Source organism: Netta rufina (assembly GCF_964035555.1).
Source record: "Netta rufina genome assembly, chromosome: 9".
Lineage (NCBI taxonomy): Eukaryota > Metazoa > Chordata > Aves > Anseriformes > Anatidae > Netta > Netta rufina.
The window spans coordinates 9,981,723-10,005,969 of record NC_140132.1 but is presented as its reverse complement, the minus strand read 5'-3'; the positions used below and the strand labels follow the sequence as shown (position 1 = coordinate 10,005,969).

The 24,247-nt window shown below is 45.1% G+C and overlaps 1 protein-coding gene across 1 annotated transcript in view; it reads left to right on the top strand.

Moving 5' to 3' along the window:
* Window positions 1–4,528: 4,528 nt before the first annotated feature.
* Window positions 4,529–24,247, top strand: part of INPP5D (inositol polyphosphate-5-phosphatase D) — a 52,348-nt gene continuing 32,629 nt past the window's right edge. Inside the window, exons 1-2 of the mRNA XM_084292355.1 lie at window positions 4,529–4,674; window positions 9,873–9,936. Coding sequence (XP_084148481.1) covers window positions 4,541–4,674; window positions 9,873–9,936 — 198 coding nt within the window. The 5' untranslated portion in view covers window positions 4,529–4,540. The remainder of the gene's footprint in view (window positions 4,675–9,872; window positions 9,937–24,247) is intronic.

Genomic DNA, 24,247 nt, shown 5'->3' with positions numbered 1-24,247 from the left:
GTACTTGCTAGCAGCTCTACCTCAGGGCTTGCTGTCTTACGATTTCAGAAAGGCCATGGGATGCCATCATCTTGAAATATTCCCAGCCCTTATTATTTCCCACTTCTGTACTGGGTTTGGGGTTGCTGTGTTGAGTTCCCAGGTTACTCAGGGACTTCTGTCTAAGTTCACCTTCTCCTTACTTCCCATGTTCTTGCTTTATTTGCCCTTTTGCTGATACTGCACTAAGTAGCCGCAGTTTCTCACGTGCAAGAAAACCACAGCCTCGTGTGCTCCAGCTGTTCCTTTTCCATGGGCAGGGAGAGCGGGAACCGTGCAGGAGCCCCCAGCCCCATGTCTGGGGACAGGGCAAGCGGCAGAAATTGCATTTTGCCCATATCACAACTGCAGGATCAGGACATGTCTGCAGAGGGAGCTCCAATTTATAGTCACGAGGGGAAATACTTGCTGGTCTGTCTAACACACGTGCTTAGCTCTGATCCAACTGCTCTTATCTCTGACAGCCCAATGCCTCACAAGCATGGCTGTTATTATTATGGAGTATTACTGGCATATGGGGCAGTGTGTCAAACAAATAACATTGCCTCACTTCCAGAAAATTGCATAGGCCTAAATGCCAGAGGAGGAGGACCTGACCAAGCCTAGAGCAGCCTGTGAGTGCTCAAGCTGGAAGTCTTTTCAGAGTAAACATTTTTCAGCAGGTTTTGGAAAGAAACAGCCCCCAGTTTTGGTGAGAGACGGGCTCTTCTGAGGCTGTCATGTGAAGGTTAGACTTCGAGTAGACAAGAGGAGTGAGCAGGAATGAGCAGGCACAAAGGACAACACATAAGGGCACAAGGAGTCAGAAAAGCTTTACCCATGCCTCTGGAAAAATTCTTTACCAACGAGTCTGTGCTTGTTTTCTGTATGCTGTGTTCTCTGTGTGTAGAACGGCTCCAAGGAAAATATGTTTGTTTGCTCTATTGTTGAAGAAAAATACCTGCTTTTCAGAGTGTTCTCAGCATGCACCCCCTTTGGGGAGCTCTAGTAGGTCATGTAGGATCCTTTGTACTGTCAGTGCTCAGGTCTTTGAGTCTCTGCTTGCTCAGTGTTCACCTCCCTACCCCCATACACACACCCTTGCTTTTTATTGCTTAAAGCTTTCAGGGAAATTGCAAGAAGGGCTTCTGATTTTTCTCACTTACCTAGGTTTGTTTCAGGGTACCTGAAGGCTGCAAGCTCAAAGGGAGCGAAGAGATCTCATGGCCTTCACAAATACACCTGTAATTCACTGAGCCTTCCTCAAGCAGCAGGTCAGTAATGTGCTGGGTCACAGCCTCAAAGGGCACAGCGCCTGAGCAAACCAGTATTTTGTGGGTATTGCTCATGTGGCCTTTAGATGTAGGCCAGAGTGGAAATGCACTTCTGTGGCCAAATAGCCTGTTTTGGGTGCCCACTGTGCAATTTGAATGATGCTACAGGCAGTATTTACCCACTGGCCATGGACAGGGCGCTGAGTTTGCAGCCAGCTGATCCAATAAGTGGATCAGTAGCAAACCCAGTTCAGATAAAGCATTTATTGTACTGTCTGAGAGACAGAGCTTGGAATAACACCCTAACATGGGAGAAATAGCATTTGCTTTGTCCGTAGACTGTAGCTTCTGATTATCCAACATCAAAATGTATCCAAGTTCTTTGTCTGCGGCCTCACTCTCTCAAGTAAGTTTAAGTGAGATGCTGTGGTTATCTAATAGCTCCTATTGAGTCTGGGTTGCATTTGTCTGCCTGGTACCCGTTATTCTTTTGTTTTACAAGGGGAGCTCTTCCATGATACTTTGTCCCAACTTGGGATGACAGTATAGACTATCTGAAGCACATCCCATTTCTTGTGTTAACCTAGTGCTGTGCTGGCTACCCCTGTAGTATCACTATGGGCCCTGTATCTCCTGACATGTAACTGCTGCAGTCTGATCCCGGCAGTCCCCCTCCATGGCAAACTCTGTAGCTCCTCTCCTCTTCTCTAATCTCTTCTCTCTCACATCTGCTCACAAGCCTTCTCCAACACCGGCACGCATGGAAAGAAAATGAATGGTGTAAGTATCTGCTGCAGAACAGCCTCTTGACTGCGGGGGACAAGAAGTTATTGCTGTCCTTTGGGAGTCAGGCTGCAGGTAGCTCACAATGTGCACACACGTGCACTGACCACACAAGGATCAGTCTTTCTCCAGCGCTGCAGAGATCAGATGTAAGTGCCGTGAGAAGTACGTCAGACGCCATTTCCTCTTCAGGCAGTGCTGCAGATGAGCCTTTAGGGAACAGAGAGAGGTTTATGCTAGGGGTTTAGGATTCACCTTTTGAGTGTCTGGAGTTGTACTGTGCTTTTCTTTAGGACCAAGAAATACATGCAGAAACCAACCTGCACTTTTTATGGCCACAGTCATCGCATGCATTTGGATCCCATCCCCTTATTCATGTCTCCAAATTGAGAAGTTGTATGTGGCTGGACAGGAGTGTACACATTTGGAGGAAGCAGCAGCAGCTCCCTAACAGCTGAAGTCAGTGGAAGGATGGATAGAAATGAGGTGTTAACTGTCCAGCTAACCAGTCTTTCAGCTGTCTGACCAGGCCTTGTACTTCTTTGTTAACTTGCAGTAGGTCAGAACCTCTGCAACTGCAGTTTCATTCCAGGAATACTCATCCAGTGCAGCAGCTCTGTCCACTGTGTGTCATCATACGGGTCCATGGCGTGGAGAGCACTGTGAGGCCCAGCAGTGGTTTGACATTCAGAACCGTTCTACTTCCTGCTGCAGCCGTGCTCCAGAGAGGCTGCTGTCTCAGACATCCCAAAGAGCTGGTATGGGTGAGGCCAGCAGCACACTAGTGGCCAGGCAGGGCTGTCAGAGGAGGTGCAGAGTCCCTTTGCGATATGCAGACACCTCAGTAGGGAGAGCAGTGTTTTCAGCCACTCTGTAGCTTACAGGAGCTCACAGTTATTGTCCATGCAGAGCCACTTCTTACTATTCAGCATCTGACTCTGTTTACGTACCTGAATCCATGGTAGACTGGCTCCTAAAGCTCCAGCTGGGTCTGGGTGAAGACGAAGGGCAGGTCCAGCTAAGCTAATTTTGGTCTGTAGACAGTGCTTGCTCAGCGTGGACAGGAAGCCCTGGACGTTGCAGTTCTGCCCATTTAGCAGGGTTGCACAGTTCTGACTTGCTGTTGCCCACAGTTTAATCCCAAAAACTGAGATTAAGCTGGACACTGCAGAGTAACTGTGTGGATAACTGACAGTGCCAGGAAGGCAGACAGGGATGGATGCTGGCCTGTACTGGCTCAGTCTCCCTTCCCATACCCACCACTTCTGGTCTCTCCCCGTTTGGTCTAGGCGGCTGTCTCCTGCCTTGCCGTCCGTGCTGTGGAAGGGGGCAGCACTCTGGTACGTCCTGCATGATCCGGAGCCACTCCTGGCTCTGGCAGTCGAGGGTCGCATAGGGTTAGCAGTGCCTGTGCCTTGCCTGGGGACTCCCTCTCCACGCGGGGTCCCAGCAGAGCTGCTTCTGATTACAGCTCAGATGTGAATGTGCAGAAGCACTGACTGCAAAGGCAGAGTAGCTGGAGGTACAGGAGAGGCAACCAAAGTTGCCGTGCAAGCACTGCTCCTGCTGCAAGTGTGCCCTTGTTGCTCTGCCTTGGAGATGCAGTGCTGAGCATGCCATGCAGAGCCCAGACAAGGGGCAGATGTACAGCCAAAGAAAAGGGAAGTGAAAGCCCCAGTTCCCCCTGTCTGACGCGGGTTGCCAAAAATTACTTTGCTCCATCCCATCTTTGGGGATTTAGAGTAGGAAAGACCTTTGAATCCATCTCACAGTAGCTGACAGGGAGCTTTGGTCACTAATTCCCAGAACAAATCAGCCTTTAAGCCTGCTTCTGTGCACGGAAACATACAGGGATAATTATTTAAAAAAAAAAAATATATATATATATATATATGTTTTGTGGTTATTTCAAGTCCCCTCCTGACACCAACCTAGATGTGAGGACTAGACAATGCAGGAATGGGGCGGTCAGTGCGAAGGGATCCAAATGCAGTTTGTTTTCAGTCAGTCTAGGATTTATTTGTTCCCCATGGAGACCTGTAGTGGGTAGGACTGACAGACAGGAAAAAGATGGAAACCCAGAGGATCTGGCAAGAGATCAGAAATGGGAAGGCAGGCCACCAAAGCCTGCAGGACTGAGTCAGTGGGAGGGCAGAAGGGATCCCCAGCTGGGACTTTTTGATACAGAATATTAGGACGTGAAGGGGAAGGGAAAGTCGGGGAACGTGGGCTTGCTCGTCACTTCAGCTGCAGCATGAGGAGAGAGCAGGGGCTGCAGGAACATGTCACGCTCACTCTCTGAGCTGTTTAAGTTGAGGAAGTTGTCCGCGGCTGAGTTTCCTTTCCCTCTCTGTACTATTGAAACAGGAAGCTGCTGAGCTGAAGCTGCCTGATCGTTACGCACAGACACAGAGGCAGCTCTGGCAGCTCCTGTATTGGCATTCAGGTTTCCTCCAGCTGCAGCAATGGATCAGTGCTGGTACCACGGCAATATCACTCGCTCCAGAGCTGAAGACCTGCTCTCCAAAGTAGGCAAGGATGGCAGCTTCCTTGTGCGGGCCAGTGAGTCAATTGCTTCGGCGTATGCACTCTGCGTGCTGTAAGTACGGCTTTCGACCTCGCGCTTCACGCGGACACTTTTGTCCCTGCTTGTGCAGGGTGTTATCCCCTTCAGCCCCTCTGGCAGAAGCAAACAGCCTCTGTACCCACTAGGAAGGTGCAGCCCACATCAGAGCATGGCTGGTTTCTGTGTTCTGGGCCATAGGATAGGACAGCATAGGATGGACAGGGAGCAAGACGAGGCTGAACAAACCTGTGTTCTTTTACTGTTGTACTGTTCATACTACTCTTCCCCCCGATTCGATAGGGGAGAATAATCAGATACAATTGCTGTGCTCTGAGTTGCTGCACGCTGTGCTCTTGACCTCTCAGAGCCCCTTAGTAGCTTGGGTCAGGTTTTTCTGTATGTGTAACAACTTGAATACCGAGCTTGGTACCCTCCGAGGCACGTTCTTGCTCTGGTGTGTTTGACTCACCAACCTGTACGGTGCTGTGTCCAATTCAGCAAAAGGCTTGAAATAGTTCCTGGAACTGTTGGTGATACCCCCGGCACAGTGGTAGTCCACCTGCCCCACTAATGTGGTTCACGGAGTAAATATTATCGTGTGGAAAATAAGGGAGAGGAGGGAAGTGCTGGCAGCCCTGACCCCTGTATTCTGGGTTGGGGCTCTGGACCGGAGAGTGGGATCTCCTGCCCTGGGTTTGTGAGGGCAAAGATTATACCTAGGGGCAGGAGTGCAGGGGCGAGAGGAGACTGAGTCAGCAGGTCAAGTCTGAGGCACTTTGCTTTGCATTCCATAGAGATAAGACTGTCTCTCTCTGCTTAGGAGAGACCAAGAAAGCCTCAGTGGGACCCTGTTCTGCCTGTCAGATCCTTGTTGCTGCCATCATGCAACAGATTAATAAAAAATAATTTCTCCCATACTCCACATGAAATTGCAAGCAGGTTTCTCAGTGTAGTTTCTTTCTGAAAGTGTGCTTCTTGCAGTTGTGAAGGTGGTGCTGCTTTTTATAACTCTGGTCTAACTGCTTGTCTCTGAGGTCAGGCTTCTGGTGACAGCACAGGCTGCTGGGGAAGATTCATCTGCTGCAGAGAAGCATGGGGCTGGGCAGCTGCCCCACAGCGTAGGTGTTGGGTTGTGAGAGATCAGTGGCTGGGCAATGGGGGTGTTCACAGAGTGCAGAGAGCCTCTGTACCTGTTTGTTAAGGTGTTTGTAATGACATGGGGAAGAGAAGAGTTTGTTCTTTCTGGAGGGAGCGAAGAAAGAAGGGTGACTGCAGATAAACAGCCGGGGAAAGCAGTGGGAAGGAGGGGCAATGCTAGCACGGGAGGACCCAAGGTGCCACTCAGGGGCCATTTTACTGGAATAGATTGCTGCTTCCATTGAGTCTCTTCAGAACAACTGCTTGGATTAGTAGCCAGTATGTACAAACACACACAAAGATGATTATTTTACAGAGTGGTGATGAGGACTGTAGAAAGGGAAGGTGCTGTAAAAAAATGTCAACTAACATGCATTTGCATAAGTTTTTCCATTGTAAATGTTTATGCAGCCAACTTTGAAAGCCTTTTGTGACTTGAGAGACATGGGATCAGGAAATAGAAACAATATAATGACCAGGATTTTCTGAACCGGGAGCCAAAGGTTGTGTTCTTAAATCCATTCTGAAGTGGCTGGCATGAATGGATTCATTAAAGAAATGGGGAGCACCCAGCTTTGTCAGCCAAGAGCAGGCAGATCCGTGGTGCAACAGCCTGGTGTTAGAGCCTGAGAAATGTCCCACAAGCTTCTGTCAAAGTATGTGCTTTCAGCTTATGCTGGTTTCCAAATAGTTTGTGAAGAAAAAAGGTTAAAGGTGGTGCATAAGCCTTTCCCTCAATGTTGTCTTGACAAAATGCATAACTTTGCTGAAGCTGAAAACTTCCTCAGAGATGCATCAGTTTCAGCTGTGTTATTGACTGGAATGTGTTTGAAGTGTGAGCTCTTCAGTCTGCCCTGTTTAAAAAATTGAGAGGCTGGAGACAAAAAATGAGAGCATGAGAGAGGGGAATTGAAATCCTGACTGCAAAAGGTTTTCACAAAATAAAGAAAAAAAAGAAAAAAGAAAATTATGTTGAAAGCAAGAAAGCGTCAACTGTGTATAGATAGGGAAAACAAACAAAAAAAAAAAAGAAATTTGCTCTGAAAAAGAAGTGTCATATTCTACGACACTCTAATATTTATTGGGCAGATCAGACAAAATCCAGCGAAAGTGATGATTATTATTATAAAATTATAGATCGAGATAGTGATTTTCTTGAACAACTGCTTTAGAAATAAGGATTCTATAAATACAGACGAGTAAGGGAGGTGTGTTTGCAGGGCATTTTAAGAATGCCTCCCCTCCCTTTCTAAAACTTGGAGCAGCAGCGCTGAGCTGGGCCGAGAGCAGAAGCAGTCAGCTTACTGAGGGAACACTCCTCCCCCAGCACTGCTGTCCTCTGCTGTCTCTGCTGGCCACATTGCCCCATAAAAGGCAAGAAGCAAAGTCATTTTCCTCCTCCTTTCTCTGAGCCTGGATTGTTTGATTTCACAGTTTGTTCACAAGAAATGGGCTAACTCACCTGGAGGGAGGGGAATGCCTGGATCCCGAAATCAAAAAGAGCCTCTTTGCGCTCACAACACGGCGAATCAGGACCATTCCTCCAGGGGACCTTCTGCTGGAGGCTCTTTTGCGAGTGGCTGCAAGAATAACAATGCTTCTGGAGACGACCCTCAAAGCCTAGCTCTGGTTTTGGGGTCCCTCTCAGAGGACTGTTCCTGTGAGGGGCTGTTTCCAGCCCCCTGGAGGAACGACCTCTCTCGAGGTGCACTGAGGTAAGGCCCAGCATGGCAGACCTGTTTGTGATTAGGATTTCCAGACCCCCCCAATATGCACATCGTCACCCATGCTTAAGCGTATGTACAGCAGGAGAGGAAAAAAAACACAAGCCTTGCCCCCTTTCTTCCTCCAGCTGGCAGAGAGAACAGGGACATGTGAAAGTGCTTGGAGGCATGTTTAATCTCAGGCAGCTATTGTATTTACCCCCCACGTAGCTAGGCTCAGCAGTGGTTGGGCAGTTCTGAAGTCATACCCAGTTTTTAGGGAGGACCTGGAACGTGACAGTAAGTGGACCACATAACCTGACAGTCAGGATGCTGAGGAGAGAAAGCCTAAGGGTAGAAACAAAGTAAGAGTCGCAGTCTTCTCTAGCCACATGCACCTAGGGGATTGCAAAAGAGGACCCCTACTTTTGTTCCGAGGAAGCACTCCTCCCTGTTCCTATTTCATGCAACAGCTCTTTGCTGGCTTCTACACCAATTTTACCTTTCCTCAGCTTAAATCTCTTTACAAGTATTATGACAGCTGCCTTATAAGGCCCATGTGATGGGGTACATTCATGGAGGGTCCTCTTGTGACGCAAGAGCCATTGAGCTGGTTGTTTATCAGTTTCATAATCTCCACACACACACAAATTTTCTCTCATCAGCTGCATGAGCAGTTCTGCTTAGCCCTGTTTGCATATCAGAGGAGGAAATGGTGTAAGAGAACTGCATTGACAGATAAAAACAAAACCCATACCCTTCCTGGGGGCATATCCTCATCTAGCATTGATTGCCATGGGCTCAGTGAAATTAGAGAGTTCTAGTGGTCCAAACTAGTTCAGGATCATGTCTGTGACTCCAACTTTCTGGTGGTAGCAACTCTTCCACCGTGTGAATGAATAGATGCCTATGAAATGGTCTCACATCACTTACTGAAGTGGTACTGAGCTCTGCGATCAGTTGTAATTCTTCTGTATCCTTGGCATTAATGCCATCAGAAAGAGACAGGTTCATACAGATGCATGACAAAATCCTCTAAACACCCTGGAAAAATTCTTCTATGATTTATGAGTAATTTTCTTTCATTTCCAATTGCTCTTTGTGACTCCCTGTATAAGGCTACCTAAAATCCTGGCAGTCTCTCTCTCTCTTGCATGGAGTGATTCTGAAAGGCACGTGATGAATAGGCTCACAATGTAATTGTAAGAGAGATGAGGATGTTTTAGTGATCTCCCCATCTGGAGGGCTGACCTCAGCCCACGTTTCATGATGATCCTGAGGGTAATGCAGTGGTTCTGTTACAGGCAAGGAGACTCTGAGAATGGATTCCAGTTTTTCCTTTGAGAGGAAGGGGTTGAAACCAGCATCGTTCATTGGCTTAAAGCCATAGTGTATGTTTTTACAGAATGCTTTACAGGTGACTTGAAAGATTGGATCAATCTGTTGTTCGCTGGGGAAAAAGTAAAAATATACTTTTCAGCCAACTTTACTTGGGCAAGCTCCACAGAACTCAGCAGCTGCTGAGGAAGGTCATGCTTACCACATTACAGCGCTGCTGAGGCTTTCCTTCCTTGCCCTTGAGCTCTTGCACATTAATGTGGCCCTCCACTGGGCAAAAACCTTTTCCATCCTTTCTTCAATAAAAATCTAATTGAATTGAACTGGGACAAAATGTTACTTACGGCTGATCAACAGATGCACACCTATAGTGCATCTGTAGTGTGATGCACACCTATATTGTGCACACCTATATAGATGCACACCTATAGTGTGCATCTGTACCACAGTAGTGAGGTGGGTTTTCATTTAGACCTGTCACTTAGGCTTTGTGCATGACAATGTGCCTAGTAATCAGCTGTCTTATTGTGAGTTAGCTGAAATCTATTATATTTATGTGATTTTTTTTAATTTATTTTTTTTCCCAATACAAGTCAGAGCACATACTAGCCCTTCAATTTACTCATTTGTAAGTCATTTACTCATTTGTAAGTTCAAAATCAGTCTCATACTGGGCTGATTTTGGCCCAGTGTCTTTTGAATTTCTGCTTTTTCACTCCTTCCTGAGACGCCCACTCTACTGACAGCCAGAGCCATTTGGTGTTTTCTTTCTTTCCGGCCAGAAGAAGAGTTGAATAACTCATTCTGAGGCTGATTCTGATACCACTTTCTGCACTGACATCTGCAAACGTGTCTCAGTGACCAGGAACACTTCAGGTTTGTGTTACTTTGGAGCCTCCAGAGAAATGGAAAGAAATGTTTAAAACTCCTGTGCATGAAGGCCTCTATCTTTATCGTGATCTCCCAATATCTTCTCTCATGAGGAGGGGTGCCACAGTGTAATTCATTCCCTTCTGCACACAGTCTAACAGCATCTCCTCTGATCTGTTCCAGGTTTCGGAATTGCGTGTATACCTACCGAATTCTGCCCGATAAAGAGAATAAGCTAATAGTCCAGGTAAGCCACACTGTGAACCATTCGGTCCCGCAAAGATGCACTTAGTATTGCTCGCTGCGTTTCAGATGCAGCTCTGCTCAAACACAGCTGTACTGACACCAAAGTCAATTCCAGGCTCTCGGTGCTGTGTCCAGGGGCCTTTGTGCTCAGGTCCAGTCCACCACGGTGTCCCAGCTGGCCTTGCCAGCCTCAGCTGCTTTTCCCAGAGCTGTTCAGACATCTCTGCCTACCTTGCTGCAGCACTTCCATTTTCTGAGGAGGAGCCAGCAGCAGGACGCTATGCCAGATTGCACCTGGGTCTGTACGTGTCAGCATGGCATGACACAGAAGCTCATCCATCCTCCCAGGCCACCAGGCAACGCTGTGCAGAGGACCGTGCATGGGCTCTGCAGCCTGCTCGCTTGGGGCCAGTGCTCCGCTGGAATGCAGGACCTGGCACACTGCTACGACTCCGTGCTGTATGCTGTGGGCTGCTTGTAGTAGTACTTGGTTTTACCATCATCTGTTTTATTTCAGCCTGGTTGTCCTAACTAATGTGCTTTGGCATGTTGTGCTGGTGTGGTGATGTGTTGTTGTGCTGAGACAGGTGCCTGGAAGGTGGTATGGTGTTTGTCATTATTTATAGTACCTAGAGCAGCTGTTGATATCAGAGCCGTACTGTGCCAGGTAGCTCACAAGTGAAAAACCTCGGGCAGGAAGAGCCTGGGAGAGACCTGAGGCCCAGGGAGTGGCACAGCTGCCTGAGTCCCACAGCAGCACCGGGGCAGAGTCCAGGGGGCAGCCAGACCCTACTAATGAAGTCCTTGTGCTTTGCACTGGCACCATGGTGAGGAAACGAACTTGTGGAACCCTAACTGAATGGGTGGCAGCTGCTTTGTCTTTTGGAAATAAGCACAGAAATGATCATATATTGGCTTTTCACCTGAGGGAGAGGAAGAAGGGAAGGCTGGAGGTTGTCTGCAGAAGTAGCTATGGAACCCATCTTCCTGCATGCCCTTAGGAGCGCCCTGAGCAGGCAGTTCTGGGGCAGAGCAGCTGGGACAAGGTGGAGAAATGTGGGCTGTGTTCCGTGTTCTGCAGTGCCTCCAGGCGTACCCTTACGTGCTCTGCATGGGGCTCAGCACCCTGGGCAAGCCCTGGCCCCTTGTTCCCCAGCTGTCTTACTGGAGCATCGTGTGAGTGGTGTGGAACATGCAGCCTGGCCTGTAGCCTTTTATAGAAGGACACAGGTGTTACAAGAGGGTTGGAAACCTGAGTTTGGTTAACTTGCCAGAGCGTGCTGGGCTACAGGCTGCTCCCAGGACCCACCGGCTTAAGGTATGGTGCGGATTTGGCAGGTACTTCTGTGAATTACCACCAAGGAAGATGCAAGTCACGTTTTCCTTCATTAGAGCACTTTGTACTGGCTCTGTAATCCTTTCTGCCATGACAAAGGACTCATTTTTATGTGCACCTATTCCTTTTGTCCACAAATCAAAGCACTGCAGCCATGGGAAACTGGTATTTCTGCTGTAGCGATGGCCGCTTGTAACACTGAATCAAAGGTTATGAACAAGCAGAAGGTGGGATTTCGTTCTGCTGCCGGTGAAAACTAAAAGTAAAGTACCTTTCCTCTGCTTTACCTGTGTAAAGTCAGGTAAAGCAAACTGATGTCAGGCAGCTCAGCCTTTCCCCACCACATACGCCTCCTCATCACCCCACAGCTCTTTGTAGGCTATTATTTGCAATTTGTTATGTCCTCATCGTTTCTGGGGAGAGGTTATAGGACTACCACTGGATCCAGACAGCGATATTAGGTGTTCATTGGATGTTTCTGAATGAAACCTTTTGAAATCCACTAGATTTTTTAAGGAAATACAATCTGCTAGATGTCCACCCAAACTGATGTATAAAGTTCTCTTGGGATTTGTGGCCTGATTGTGAGGAATTTCTTGTGTCTGCTGTGGGGGATGCAGAGGATATGTGGTGGCATACCTTTGCACATGGGTTGCCAGGAGCTGTAGGTTGAATATCAAGAGTAGTCTATATAAAGTGTGTTGTTAACTCAAGTTCTCAAGACACAACACCTCTCATTTTGTGTTGCACTATTCCAGTTCTGTGGGAGAGGCAGAAGAAGGGGGCTGGCTGCTTCTTGCAAGAGATACAGAGAGACAGTGAGAGTTGTAATTGAGGCTTGGAGCAAAACAATCTTGTGTTGTTGGCTGCTTTTCTTGGTGCATTGCTCCAGCTGGGCCAGACATTTTTGGTTGCTTGTCTGTTGAGTTTTGGATAAAACAAAAACTACTTCATGTGTATCAAAGAACCATTTTGAAAAGAATGGTTCTACTGGGCAAGGATGTACAAGTTGCTAAATAGGAGTTTAACGTTTTGAAAAAAAAATAATCCATTTAAAAGGAAGGAATCTACTAATCCTGTGGGATTAGACCAGGTGTTAAATTAACACAATAATCAGTAGATGCTTCTCATTTCTGGGGTTAAAAAAAAAAAAAAAAAAGAGAGAGAGAGACATAGGAAAGATGCAGTACTAAGTCCTGAGGTTAGCCTGAATTGTGCAATGTGACCTTTTTTGCTTGCACAGTGCTCCTTCCTGAAGCTAACAGAGTCGTCTTCCTGCCCAGATCTGCCCTGTTGTCTGTCAGACATTTCTCATGATGACAGCAGGTTCAGAAGATATGTAATATCACAGCTCCACTTGCAGCTTTTGTGACATGACAGCTCTCCCTCTGCCACTCTATGGAGTTTTTCAGCTTTAAAGCTGCAAGTTACTTCACATTTTTTGAGTGGTGGTGGTGGATAGATTTCATTTCTCTTTTTTTACTTAGAGCCTGGTCTGGCACTGGTGGAATGGCAGTGTTATTGTTTGCATGGTTAAATTGACTTTTTAGTACAGGTGGCAGAAGGGGAGGTGCATTGTTTTTTTTGCATTACAGGTGCACTTCTTTGCATTCAAACTGAAGAAAAAAAAATATTTGCATACGTTCCTCCGGTGTTTTGTGGCATGCTACATGATCTGCCATTGGCATTCTGCATCTGCTGTAGCTGTACAGCAGTCAGCATGGTCAGGTCTGGAACCCCTCTTTCCTGCTGGAAATCAAACCAAACCAAACTGGAATCCCCCCAAACATACCAGATTGTAGTAGTTACAGTCATAGGCTTTTTTTCCTTCCTCTTTCCATTCTTTTTTTCTATGACTGTTGAATTGCCTTTACCTGAGACTTCAAAATGTAGACGAATGGATCTATGACTTGAATGGATCTATGGCTTGAATGAATCAAACCTGCATCCTGCCAGTGAAAGCATAGCTAAAGAAGGGGGGAGGAGTAACAAAAAACCCTTGAAACACAGGATCTCTTACAGTGAGTAGAGATCTTTGTCCTTAGCCTGAGAACAATTAATCATCGAAATATGTCTGTTAGCCTGCAGTCTCTCACTGTAGTAAAATGCTAAGAACTGAAAAGCTGAGATAGGAAGAGAGCAAAAGATGTAGAGTAATGCAGATCCAGAAGGAGAGGCATGAGGCTGGAAATCAGCTGCCCCTGAGTTAGCTTAGCTGCTACCTGCCTGTCTTTGGCAAGCCACAGCTGTCTTCTCTGTAAAACAGATGTGTTTCCCTTGCTCAAATGTGGAGGTGCATTTAATGCAGAGTTGTTGAAAGTTTGAAAACTGGACGAGTATATTTGCAATTATACAAAGAGTGTTGGAAGAGCAAAGGAGACATTGGAAATAACACGATCAAACTAAATGCATAGCTGTGTCTTTCTAAGTCAGGTATCTGTGGGCAGTTCTTGCCATCCAGATTCACAGCAGGTAAATTTTTTTTTGTACCGTCACTTAAAGTGTCACATTTGTGCATCTAGCTGAGGTGTCACTGCAGCCCTTATCGCTGCACAATCTGAATTCCTTGTGAGTTTAGCATCTCAACCAGGGGAAGTGCTATTGTTCCCATTTTACAAACAGGGAACTGAGTCCCAATCTGTTAAGGAGGATAGGACTACCAAAATAATCTTAATTAGCAGTCTCTTGCTAACTTTCCCAGGATCAGAAGATGTCTGTGATCTATGAATGTTTCTCTCCCCTCCTTTTAGTTGTGCTGTCACATGTAGTTAAAGCCGAGTTTGTACCTCTGTGGTCAGTGAGGAAGATACAGGTTTCTGACTTGGGTGGGCAAGTTCTTGGCAAGTCCTTTTTCTCTCTCTTGGCTAAAGAGTCTGGAGAACCCCCTTAGACTGCCAGGCCCTCGGCAAGACGAAATAAGGGAGGAGATTCCCGTTACAGATGATTGTTCAGTGTGAAAGGGCACTGAAGTCAAAAGCTGCTGTTGAAAAGTTGCTGCCTTTGCCTAATGCTTTACCTTGTGTTGCCTTTCTGTACTGTAATTTTAAAAGGTTATTGTCAAAAGTAAAACCTGCCTCCTGAGTGAGGAGAGAGCTAGACTGGGATAAATTTGAAAGATCCTTATAAAAATCATCTTGAAAGAGGTGGTGAGAAGGGAGAAGATGCCGGAGTTGGCTGGTCAGTGAGCACAGATTGGTGCAGAGTAGTGTGGGAGCATTGCTAAAAACCTGTGGATTTTGGTCCCTCTAGATTTCTGGTTCATCTCGAGGAGGAGCACACAGCTAGCGTTATCTGATGGCTGCTCAGCAATCAAGCTGCTGCGCAATCAGTCATTTCTCAGTGGCAGCTAGATTGCATCTGGGTTTATGCTCGCAGCGTATCAGAGGTCAAGTTTGCAGGATCGAGCACTTAGCTCGTAACACTGTGTGAAGGCAGCAGGGAATACACCCTGACAGACAGATGGCAACGTTACAAAAATAGGCTGGTACCAAAGATGCCGTGGTTAGGGGAAGAGCCAACGCAGTAGTTAAGGGAACAGCTTGAGGTCCTTGCTAAAGGTGGAGTCCCCTTAAGAAACTGGGGCATCTGCTGAGTAGGCTTTGGTAACTCTGTGCCTTGGGCAGATTTTAGAGTTGTGTGCTGTATCTTGGAGTGCTGTGCGGCACAGCCTGACCTCTGAGATCTAGGAAAGCCTGGTGTCTGCAGTGCTGCCTCATGGGCACAACCCAAGCTTTAGCTCAGCCACGTAGCATTTCCACTTTGCAGTCCAGAGCTCGAGCCAGGCACGCTCATCCACACCTCAGGGCATGGACCTCTCCTAACCACCACTGCTGCCTTCTGCAGGGGGGCTCCTCCCTTCTCCTTCTCACCAATGTGCTTTTTTTTCTTATGTGACCCATTCATGCTTCTGAGCTGAGTGCTGTCCTCACGTCGAGTACCTGCCTCACGCGTTGTGGGCTGCCGAAGACCAAGGCTCCGGCCTTGTTTTTCTTCCTTGTGGCTGCCTGCAGCATGGGGAGAGGGCAGAAACAGAGCTTGCCTCGAGCAGGAGTGGGAACCATGTCACATTTTCAGGCAAACTGGAAAATGTAAAGGCATTCGGGTGAAATGTTTCATTTTTGTTTTGTGGCTTTTCACAAGTTGCCAGTTGTTGAAGAAAAATATTTCAGACAGAAAATTGGTCCATCTTTTTGAAGGAGTCCAGAAAGGCAATTTCGAACTTTTCACTTCTGTTTTTTTTTTTTTTTTTTTTTTTTTTTTTTTTGGTATGTTTTTTAATTAAGGGGTGGGGGAAAGGTGAGGCTGAGTGAGGACCATTCCTTGCATAGTACATGCTCCAGTCCCTCTCCCCCCTTTTTTTATTTTTAATTTTTATTTATTTATTTATTTATTTTGCTTTGAGCAAAACTTTTTGACCAGCTCCAGGGTTTGGCAATTTCCATGGACTACTTTGTTGTGAGAAGGAAACATGGAAAGCTGTTGCCTTCTCATGCTGCATAAGAGCCTATTATATTACAGTATGGAAAGCATTCGTTGTTTTTAAGGTTCCCGTCTGTGTCTTTCTTTCCACTTCACTTTCCCGACTGCTGTAGCTTCCCAGCTCCCTGGCAGAAAGCAGTGGTCTGCCTGCATCTTTCTGCACTCTGCTCTGTGGGTAAACATGGAGACATTTGTTGTGCAGCTCTAGTGGCAGAACACCATTCCTGTGAGCATGAGCGCTGCAGCATTTGTGCTGAAATTCACCATTGCCGCAAAGGTTTTTTTTTTATAAATTACTTATATTTACACTTAGACCCTCCCTTTGCAACAAATACTGACCCTATTTGCTTGTGGATTTTGCTGACTTCAGGGAGAATTATAGATGCCCTAACAGTACTGTTTTACACCGAGTGATCATCTAGCTGCCTTTTTTTTTTTTCTGGTAATTTTTTCTAGCCTGATAGGAGGCTGCGTGCAACAGGAAACAAATGGTGCTATGTGAGCAGTTAGAAAGCAGGCCAGCAGCTGTGACTCACTGTATCAACTGACACTGAAGCTGTAGGTTACCAGTGTACTTGCAGCATGGGCTCCCAGAAGGTAGGAGAGCTGGTAAATGCTCTGTATAGGGTTTCCTGCTGAAACCCTCCCTCTCCAGCCCACCTTTAGAAACACATTTCTGGGGAAATGTCTAGGTTTGTGCACTGTTTGTGTGGCTAAATATGCCAGAAAGACCAAAACCTTCTGTCCCGAGACAGGCAGGACATACAGTGAGAGGGCTGACAGTTTGTTGGTGGGTCAGCAGGATTGTCCCAGCCTCTGGGGTAATTTGCTGTGCTTTCTGTTTGCGAGTCCTGCAGGGTGGAGCTCAGTGTAAAAGCTTCATCCGGCGCGCTAACCTGCTCCCCGAGTGCAGACGTACGTATGGCTGCCCATCCTGCGAGCACGATCTGATAAGAGCGTGAGTTTAGGTCAGTTCCTGGTGTCACTGCTGCTGTCACCAGCATCAGAGGCAGCTTCTGGCTGTGCAGCACATGCAGCACCAAGTCCCTTGTCAGCCCCTTGCAAGGAGGGGCAACCTTGGGGGCATTTTTGTCTCTTCTCTTTGATACTGTACTGTAAATTGCTGCACCACTCTGGCACCTGAGGCCAAGAAAGGTTTTTTTGTGGTAAAGATTTTGTGGTTTGCTTTGGAGTTTGATCATCTATCTATATCTGATCAAAACCTGTCTACTTGGAAACTGCACTTGAGATGCTTTCAGTGGGAGATAATGCAAAGCATAATCCTCTGGGTGATGCTAACCCCTTCACAACAGTGCAACCTCTTAGAGCTTCTGCCAGCCAGCTGTACAGGAACGAGGCCTTGCTTTGTACTTACTCAAATTGATGTCAAAACCTTATGGCTCCTTTGAGGATGGGGCAGGCACAGGTCTGCCCCCAAAAACACTTTCAGGCTGTAAGACATCCATGGGTCACTTGCAGCTTGAAGGCATTGGATGCTGTTGGCCTCCCTCTGCGTTGAAAGGCAGAAGGAGACCAAGTGTCCCCCGAGGGACGTGCAGCTCTGCAGGTGGGGTGGGACACAGCAGGTGGACAGCCACCCCCTGCAAGCAGGAGGACCTGGTGGGCAGGGGTGTGCGTATTTGGGCTGGTGTGCTGCCAGGCTGTGTGACGGTGCTCCTGGGGGCTGGATGGGAGCAACAGCACCTGCACTGCTACAAGGCAGGGAAAAGCAGTGTTACCCCAAGGATGGAGGGGTACTGGGAGCTTGGATGTAGTATTTCAGTAGGGAGCAGAGAGGAGGTCGCCAAAGGGAGTGGGGAATGCTGGGAAGTTATGCTTTTCCTAACTGTAAATTTCAGGAAAAATAATGCTGAGAATAGAATTGATTTTGCTGAATTATTTATTACTTGGGCAAAATCACTGTTTACTCAGAAAACTTACCATGTTTGTGGTACTCCATTGACTGTGAAGGGCTGAGCTATAATTGGGGTGATCACTTTTCTTGCATGGAAACAGGGGACAAGAGGACAACTAGATGGTAATTAGGAACAATATCTTGAAACGTAGTTAGGGAAACACATTTCTAGCATGCTCAAATACATAATTTATATTAAGCTTCATTTTATTGCTGAAAATGGTACATATTCCAATTTGAATATATTCCAGTATAATGTTGGTTTTAAATCAACTTGTAAAACTCTTTACCCTCTTTAAATGTAGGACTGAAGTTAATTTACAGCCAGGGCTTAGCAGAATCTGCATACTTTGTTTCTGCAGTCTATCCAGATCTGTTTATACAAGGAAAATGTTCTTTCCGCTGTTGAATCTGAGGTAGGAATAAACATAATGCATTTCACAGGTTTTAGAAAACTGAAAGAAGCAGATTTAATAAGAGAACACTAGGTATTTCCTGAAACATGCACATTCCCGCTACTGAATCCCTCAGTATACAAAATTCTTCATACAAACAAACCATATCCAGCTTTTGTCTAGTTTGAACCTTTTCAGAACGTTTCCAGTTTCCTGCAAATATCAAAAAAAAAAAAAAAAAAAAGTTCAGAGAAGGTGGCTTAAATCACGTTAAAGTTGTGTATATATATAATTTTTTATTTATTTAATTTTTGCAAATATCAAAAAGTGAAATCAAGTATTTGGAAGCTGTCACATGCCATGAAATTAAATCTCTTTTCCTTTTATCAGGATGTGGTCTAAGATAAAATTTAACTCCATTTAATGCCAAAGAATATCATCGATTTTTGTTACAGCTTGCCCTCCAATAAATGTGTTATGTCACAAACTGCACACACAAGCAGATTGTTCTAATTTTATAACTATACCTAAAAAAAATCTTAACAGATTTTGAAAGTAATATAAATAATCTGTTACTTGAAAGCCTTCATCATGCTTAAACAAATTAAAATTGAAAATCAGCAGTCCTTGCTGAAGGTACAAAAGTAACTTCCAGGAGCTGCAAAATTTTTTAAGATTCAGAAGGTAAAAATTAGATCTGTTAAAGACTAATCAGTTCAACAGTGATTGTTCTAGAAAAATAATTGTTTCACCTTATTACTTTTTGAAAGGCTTTGACCACCCACAACCACACACCCAACAGCTCTTTTCTACCCCGCTAGATATTTCACTTCCCACTATGAACGTGTGAATGCACAAACACGAGTGCTTGAGTGTGCTCCTGGCACAGAAATGGGGCAAACACTTTGGCTGGAGGATAGGAACGAGTGGCCAGGAGGTAGTAGGAGCCTCAGCCTCCAACGGCACAGGAACTTTCTCCAGCATCAAATACTCTGTAGGAAGTTCTGCCCACCCCTGCAGATATTTCCATCCCAAATCAGCTGCTTTTGTAGGCACATTTTAAAGGAAAGGCTAGTAATCTCTGCTAAGTGAGAACTATTAGAAGGTGTTGTTTTTAGTTGTTGTTGTTTTGTTTTTAAACAGTTTTTTCACATTATTACAGTCTGTGCTTGAGAGGCAAAATGTTATAATCCTAATCAAGATGAGCAACTTGGGGGCATCCTCCCACATCTCCAGGATCAACAAAATGAAGATTTCTTGTATTTTTAAAACTCACCTGGCAGATGTAGAAAAATAATTGAAAGCTTACATAATCAATGTTATCAACAAGAAAATATTCTCATTTTTCAGTAGTTTGATGGATCTCAGCTTTCATATTATCAGTCATATAGTCAGAGTTTAAAGCATTTATCTTTTTTGTTTCGTGTTTTCAAAGATTTCTGATGAAGTTTCATAACTGAATTTGAAGTATTCATGGAGACAGCAAATCATTCCCCTTTTGACTGTGTGGTAATGCAGCAGTGTTTTATTGCTTCTGTGCTTTGAGGCATGACAGGTCACAGGGAGAACTACTCATTTTCAGGCAAGTCTTGAGATGTTTTCTCCAAGAAAGAAGCTAATATACTGTTGATGATATATGAGGCTTTCGTACTTCACAAATAGATCATTTAAGGTAGGAACAAGGCTTAGAAAACATTGCTATTGAATTTTGCTTACAATGAATCTTACGGCAAATATCACTGTCTGTAAACAATCACCTCTGTACTTTTACTGGAAGGGTGATGCCCCTTTTTCTTCAGAGATTTATCTTGATTTGCTGATGAGATGCATCATTGCTGGCTGTGCCTGCAATACAGAGATGCAACTCGCCCAGCAGGCCACGTGTAAAATTTAGGGTCCAGTTAGACCTTGATCACTTGATCTGTTCTGCAGCCTGAGGTGACTGGACCAGTAGACCCTACGCGTGTGCTGCTGCTTATTACTGTTGGCTAACCTGTGAAAAGTAGAAATATCCAGTCACCTTTGGATAACATTTAATTGAGTGGATTGTCCTAGTTGCACTTGTTGTAGGTAAACTTGATCTGCTTGACCTTTTACCTTTACCAATACGAAGTTATTTAACCAATACCTTTAAAATCAACATTTTGGTTGTTGAGGCAAATTCCATTTAAAGTTTTTGGGGAATCCTTTAGTTTTAAGGTTGAAATATAAGTGCAAGGAACACAGGACTTGATTGCAAATGGCAAAATGGTTTGGGGAAATGAAACAGGCTTTAGCAAAGATAGCTCAGATTCGGTCATTTCGTAGTCCCTCTGAGAGAATGAAATCATATCGCAGCCTTTAGTTGTTCCCAGTTCTTTGCCCTGCTGTCTGACTTCTGCCTTCAGTTCATAACTTCTGACAGGGTTTTCCGTCTCGGTTCTCTGCTGAAAGTTTAAGTTGGGCCCCTTTAATGTTTGGTCTCAGTTGAAACTGGGGTCCATTCAGTACAGAAGATGACAGGGAAGGCAGAGAGCTGATTATAGATCCTTCCCTGTCTGCCTGCACAGCTGAGAGGCCACCCACTGAAATGTAGCTTGGGACTGGTCTGTGCAGGCACAGCTGCTGTAGGCACCCATTCACCTGCCTCAGGGAAAAGTCCTTTCTTGTAGGACTTCCAGCACCGTTGCCTGGGAGTATTATTTATTGTTATTTATTGCCTCATAATGCAGGAAAAGCTGAAGAGGACTTGACAGTTTCCAAGGAGGAGCAAGTATCAGTGACCAGCAATAGTTTTCCCAGCTCAGTTACCATCAGATGTGAGCTTTGCCAAAATCAGAATGGTCACCTCCACAAACTGCCTTCAGAAATAGACTGTTGCATCTGCTGCCTTTGGTTGCTTTGTTGAGTCAAGGACCTATGTTTTCAGGTTTGTCTTGGTAATCACTAGGGCCTAAATACTTTGCAAAGAACTGAAAATGGAAATTTTCATTTGACTCAAAGTGCTGAAGCTTTTCCGTGGAAAACGAAAAGCACAAGGCTTGTGATAAAATTTAAATTAAAAAAAAAAAGAAAAAAAAGTTGACAGAAGTAGTGTACTCCAAAAGTTTTGCTTAAATTCTACCCACGCACTACAGAAGTGCTAAAAATTGCTTTGGATCCCCGTGGCTCTGCAGTCCTGCCTCATTCATCACCAACTCATCTGACTTGCACCTTATAGCTAAATTTAACAACAGTCCCTCGTGTTCTGTCATGGAACCATGCTGTTTTTTGCTTGTTGTAGATTTAAATCTTTATTGTTATAACAGAAATGATAAACGGGTTGGTTGCTCAGGAGGTTCCTCTTGCTATGAGTTGGATCATAGTATGCTCTGCTGGGGAAACCTTTTCTGATGGCTAGAGTTTGAAAGTTCTATTTAGTGCGAACGAGCTCCTTGAGTATGTGGTGTTGGTGCTTTCTGTAACTGCTCGGAGTTCTTAATAGCTTGTACCTAATTATATTAGTTAGATATTTGGCAATTGCCATGCTTTTTGTGTGAATTGTGGAGTGCCAGAGCAGAATGGAATGGGATCTTCAAATAGGACCTGGGTACATTTATTTTGTGACCTATGTCTTCACTCTGTGTGTAAGAATGCCAGTTAAAACAACTTCTGTGGGTTCTTTACCTTCCAGAACTTCTGATGTGTTTTTCTTTAGGATGTAGAATTTTTACTAAAAAAATGAGATAAAAATTTGGCAGTCAGCTGTACTCTACTAAAAACTCCTTTCAATTTTCCTTCTCTTCAACAGAGTATTTTAATTTGCAAATGTCCCAGTCCTGCCATGCAAGCATTTGCTACCTGTGAACATGGCCAATTGTCAGGCTGCCAGAATGCACCTGAGCAGGATCACACAGACGAAAACTCTCACAGGGCCAGAGGAGTTCGGCACTGGCAGTTAGGACAGAATCTTTTTAGGCTCACTCAAACTGTGCTCATGTTCCCCACGCAGAGCATGTTAAACTCTTAGAACCGCATGAACAGAATGCATTGTCTTCCTCAAGTCTTTCCTGTGAAATTGAGGGTAGGAAATAATAAGATGGTCATTTTGACTGAAATTGGATCAGGAAAGAGTTCATGTTTTAAACTAGATTTTCACTGCAGCTGGAGTCTCCTTCATTTGTCTCCTTCCCAGTTAGCAACAGAGGCAAGAATGCTTATTTGCACCTGGTTAACTTGTTTCCATCTAGCATTAACAGGACTCGTATTTTGTGCACGTATTTCAAGCCAGCAACGAAGTAGGCGCTGAACTCTAACAAATATTCTGTGCATGCTACTGTGAAGTGAAAATTGTTTAGCATTCCATTTTTTAATATGTACTATGAGAAAGGAATTGATGCAGTGACAGTAATTCATGTACAACGTCTCTTAAGTCAGCATGATGTTTAAAGAAATGAAGCTCGTGGTAGAGGCAGTATGTAACGATGGTGTGTTTCAGTTTCATTTTAGGAACAGAGAGGGGTTTAAAGAATTGACAAAGCAGTAATTTTCTTTATTTTTTTCTTCCTTTTAGTGTTTTGTTTGTTTGTGATGTCTGATTTTCAGTCAGGAACAAAACACAGAAATAATGCATACTTAGTTCTTATTAATTTGCAATTCCTTGTTTTCTTTCATCGATAATCTCCTCTTTCAGAATTTCTGAAGCCATCTTTCTCAGGATTTTTCTAATTTCCATGTTCTTTGCTCAGTGTAAAAGGCCACTGTAGCAAAAGTGACAAGAGTAAGCAAACCTGAGCATCAGGATCAAACATGCAAAATGGGACAAGAAAGCATCTCAGCGGAGACAGGAACTATTCACCTTTGGTTCTGTCCACCATAACTCAGATTACATATCTCACAACCACACTTAAGCAGCGCCGTTCTCCCCAAAATTTATACGATTTTTCGCAGTTGAGGAGGCACAGCTCCAACCACCCACTGGCATCCTTTGCCGGGGCTCTCTGGTTTTCTCCCCTTGCCTCTTCTGTCCTGCTCAGTTCCCATGCTTGGGCCCCTGTTACTGAGCTTTATCAAGTGTCTGAACGCTGCTGTCCCACCACTTACTAAAGTCCATTCCTTTACTGACTCTCCCTGTCACAGGATCCCCCTTTTCCTCAGCCACTCGCTTGCTCCTCTCCCTTTGTGCTCTGTGCTCAGCCCCATTTTCTTCCTGCCGTGGGTGTTGCATTCACAACACGGTACGTTTCGGGGTGACTTGTATTTTGGGAAGTAGCTGTAGCTGTTTCTCCCAGCTGTGATTCCCGTGCATGGTCCCATTCCTGTGAAATGCCCCTGAAATTGCTTAGCACAAGATTTCATCTATGAATAAGAAATGCTTTCTAACGAAACAAAACTGAAGCCCAAACAGGCTGCTTTAGAAATCGTTTACCAGAAATTTCTTATCTCTTAAGTTCAGCTTCTGAGTGAAATATATATGCCTGCCTACATGAGAGCCAAAAGGAAATTTAAAAATGCCACCTAGACTTCTTAGCTAGCAGACAGTCTTGAAGACAACTGTTTCCCGAAGAAGGAAAGCTATGACTTTTTTTTTTTCAAATCTAAAAGGAAAAAATGTTCCTTCCAGCATTTAGCACCAAAGTAGATGTGACCTGATTTTCAGCTTCCACTTAAATCGGTGGGTATTACAGGAGTTTTTTAACTTTGAGAACGCATTGACTGAAATGTCTATATAAGGATTTAAATACCTGGCTTAAGGCACCCTGGTTAGAAAAGATTGCCCTTAAGCAATACAAGCAGATGACCAGTTTCCTAGTTCCTCCTTGCGCCTTGGCTCAGGAAAGGAAAACGCTTCCTCTTCCTCCTGAGGGCCCCAGCCTTCCTGTGCCATCTATTTATACGTTGCTGTAATGAGCCCCATGTTAACCACTTCCTCGCCTGCCACAGCGTGGGCTTTACCTTGTTTAAATCTGCTGTTGCTTTGTCTTTGTAGTCCACCTGCAGCTTCTCTTAAAGGTATGTTCAGAGCTGCTCCTCAGCACGCCGGCACCAGGAGCATCATTTTGCCTAGCTGTTTTGGCGTCCAGGCAACACTGCTTGGAGGTAATGAAGAAGAACAGACTTAGGCTGGGCCCTGCTGGCCTTTTTACACCAGGTATAAAGGAAGAGTAGATGATCAACCAAATTAAAATCTGTCAAAAAGTTCAGATAGATGAATTTGGAAAGGAATCAC